The sequence below is a fragment of the Charadrius vociferus genome, unplaced genomic scaffold (genome assembly GCF_000708025.1).
Source record: "Charadrius vociferus isolate BGI_N301 unplaced genomic scaffold, ASM70802v2 scaffold121, whole genome shotgun sequence".
NCBI lineage: Eukaryota > Metazoa > Chordata > Aves > Charadriiformes > Charadriidae > Charadrius > Charadrius vociferus.
The window spans coordinates 648,467-652,043 of NW_009646858.1; the positions used below are offsets into that span (position 1 = coordinate 648,467).

Sequence of the window (3,577 nt, forward strand, 5' to 3'; positions counted from 1 at the left end):
TTGGTAGGCATGGGGACGCCACCGAGGGAGCCGGGGGTGCAGCCCCAGCAGCAGCGCTGGGAGCCCAGTTACCACTGGGGCCAGGGCAGCCCAGGGGTTGCAGTGGGCTGTGCCCATCTCACTCCTCATCGTGCCCCGCAGTGGGCTGCGAGAGGGGACACCGACAGTGCAACACCCCGGCAGGCGCTGCCGAGAGCGCGGGCAGAAAGCCTGGACGTGCCTGGGAGGGGACACACGACATGCTGTGTGTCCCCGTGCCTCCCACGCAACCAGCACAGCCCTCTTTCAGCCCAACTTCTCCGACATCCGCAGCACCAAATTTCTCCCTGCCCTCCGCTGTCTCCATACTTGGGAAGCTTTTGGCCAAACTCGGGCAAGCAGGCAGCTGAGGAGACTGGAAATTCCTGCCAGTCCCTGCCTGGTAATGCCCCCCGGGAGAGCTGCAAATCTTGCTGTCCCACGCAGCACTGCTGGCTACGGTGTAAAATGCACCAATTTCCTTCCAAAACACTGTCACTGCTTTTCCTTCAAATTACCTCTGTCTAGAAAATGCTTGTTTGCTGCTGCCTGATTAACAACAATATCAGGTGCTCCCAGCTGAGGCCAAATCCACAGCCGTCCCCCGTACCGCAGGGCATCGAGGCTGAGCATCCCGCTCCCCTTGCAGGCTTTGCAGCGGGACCACAGTCGCAAACCACCGGGAGAGCAGAGCAAAGCTCTTCTCAATCAGGCTGTGAGCAACTGACAGGGGAAAACCCTGTTTTGCTGGGGACAGGGAAAACCCCAGCGCTCGGCTCCGCCAGAGCCAACTCCAGCCCGGCCCAGGTGAATGCGATGGCGGACAGGGGATGGGAAGGGGGAACTGCGCTTCCACCTCCTCCCAGACCCCATCCCCATCCCTGGAGCTGAACAAGAAGGTCTTGGATGACCAAACCCAAGCAGTCTCCTACCAGTGGCCGTAGTCCAGGTGCTGCCTGATCAGCGTGTGGGGCTGCACCGTGCCATAAGCATCCACTTCAGGCATGTTCAGATCATCGATGAAGTAGATAAGCTTCTTGGTACCCGGAGGGCCGTAATTTCTGCCAGCCTTTTTATCCAGAGGCTTCTCAAGCACACCTGTACGGAGGCAGAAGTGCAAAGTTAAGCTACTGGGGGACCCCTGGCTGCAAAATAAAAATGATTTCTCACCCCAGCTCAATGCCGGGCTGTGAGTAGCTACAGCAGCCCCGGGAGGAGCTGCGCTGTGCCCGGGACAGGCAGAGCTGCTCTCACGGCACAGGGGGAGCCCCCGGCCCCTCCAGTGGGCACCTGGGGGTGTCTATTGCTTTTTGGGGAGGACAGGATGCTGCAGGACAGCAGCTGTCCCCGAGCTGCGGCTATCGAGCAGCGGGGAGCCCTGCACGGGGCTGGCAGCACCCTTGGGCAGCTTTTTGGTCTGACCCGACCCAAATCGGAAAGCTCTCAGTTCCCTCCTTTCAAACAAAAAAAGGCAAACGAACAGTCCGCTACAAAACAGGGCTCCTTCACAGCAAACAAAAGCTTTTCATGCAAGATGAAGACCTTTGAATCCCTTCTGCGTAATTTTTTAAACTAAATCTTGCTTGCTGAGGTTATCCTGACCCGTACAAGAACGTGCCCTGTGCCTGCGCCGGCGATGCGGCGGCCACGGGGTCGGCACAGGCAGTAGCCGCCGGGCACCGGGAAGGAGCAGGGGAGATGCTGTGGGCACAGAAGCCCATGAGCAAAGCTGATTTTGTGTATGTAAGTGCATTGTTTAGCTCTGTTAGACAAAACAAATAGGTGATTTTGGGGGCAAATTCCTGCACATTTTCAGAACAATCAAAATAATGGTTTTCATTCAAATGCACCAAATACCCACAAGTTCCCTGATCCCATCCCCAGCATCACCCAAACCTCCAGATAATGTGACATTTCCAATACAAGCTGCCAAACTACCACCTGGTGTTAAGTAGGGTCATGCATGAGCAAGGCAAAGCGCAGAGAGAAAAGTTTCTCATTTCAAAGCTTTGGAAGATTTTAATTTGTTTTAGGAGAAGGCTGAGGTTACGTGTTGCTCTGGATTATAAAATGTGGGGAATATTTAGAATGCTGGGCTGGTATTTCATACAAATCACCCCACGTTGCTGCACATGATGTTTTATAGGTTATCGATTCCTGTGATTGCAGCTCAAACAGCCTTTCCCAACTCGGGAAGTGGAAAAGCAAACGGAAGCATCTTTCCTCTGCCCAGATCCTGGGGTGGGCTCTCTGCCATGGGCTCACTTGGAGAGCATCCCCGGTCTCAGGGCGCGCTGCTCTCCTGAAGGCGGAGGCAGAATTTGTTTCATTTGCACAGTTTTGCGTTGTCAACAGACCCGTATGGTGCTGTAGAGCAGCACGGTAAGTAGCAATTCTTTCTAATTAGGGAAGACTGGCAAATGTAAATGGGACTGGGAACTTTCGTAAAAATCTCCTTGTGAAAACATACACTGAAGCTATTCATTATCATGTGCAAAAGTTATTAAGGAAGATTTATATTCTGTTTTTTTCAGACTTTTTTTTTTTTTTTTTTTTACTGCTTCAGTGCCTGGCAGACAGCTTGTCTTTCCCACTACTCAAAATTCAGCTGATTTCTTGTCAGAGACAGTTGCTGCAGAAAGGAATGAATTGTGCTAAGAAAAATGATGAATCTTTCCTCAGTGGAGTCTCTCGCCCCCTTCAATAAAACCACAATATTTGAAATTTCTGGTAGCAAGTTAAATTAAGTGTTTCAAATAAGCATTTAATTTAAATTTAATTAGTCCTTAATTAACATATAAAATCAGCCCTTTTTGAGGTTAAACAAGTATGCAGGAAATTCATCACACTGAAATGCAATTACTGGGGATCAAGTGACATGTTCGTGGAAGTTGCATTTTAATTCAAAGCTGTATCTCATAATAACAATAAAGGGTCCGCGTCTGTGCGTCTGAAAGAAGCACTCACCGCAAATGAGACTTAGCAAGAGCGGCTCCTCTCGCCTGCTGGCTGTTGATCAAGGCGGTGGGTGGGTGGGGGTAACCCCAAAATCCCCCAAAACCAATATTTATTGCAATTTTCTCAAGGCAGATCTGGAGTGGAAGGGCGGTGAATGCCAGACGCCAGGGCTCCGTCTGACGAGGAGCAAGGAGGAGCAGAGGGCTGAGAGGGTATCAAGCAGAGAGGGCAGCGGACTGGAGGTCCAGGGCAATGGGCTGAGAGGCCAATAAATGCCAGCAGAAGTGCCATTTGGTGACAATACACCAAAAAAAAAATCCCCAAACTGGCCCAGGCATGATAGATGTCTGGCTCCTTCTAGCCCCTACGCACACGCACTTCTGTAAGCCCCAGGGCCTGAGAGGATGGTTTGAACCACATACCTGTGCTTCCCCTAAAGGGTGCACACTCCGCACCTTATAAATCTCTGCACTAACAGGTGCCTTGTCTAAGAAATTACTGGCTTTCAAATTAGGCTCTTTTTTAAGTAAAAAAAAAAAATAAAAAAAAATCCAAAACTGCTCTATCTCCATGTTTGACAAATTTAAAGAGGTGCCTACTG

The 3,577-nt window shown here is 50.9% G+C and overlaps 1 protein-coding gene across 1 annotated transcript in view; it reads right to left on the reverse strand.

The window, feature by feature from the left end:
- The window catches only part of DNAH9 (dynein, axonemal, heavy chain 9), a 218,965-nt gene that overhangs the window by 147,381 nt on the left and 68,007 nt on the right, over positions 1 to 3,577 (reverse strand). Inside the window, exon 40 of the mRNA XM_009894355.1 lies at positions 951 to 1,116. Within this exon, the coding sequence (XP_009892657.1) occupies positions 951 to 1,116 (166 nt within the window). The remainder of the gene's footprint in view (positions 1 to 950; positions 1,117 to 3,577) is intronic.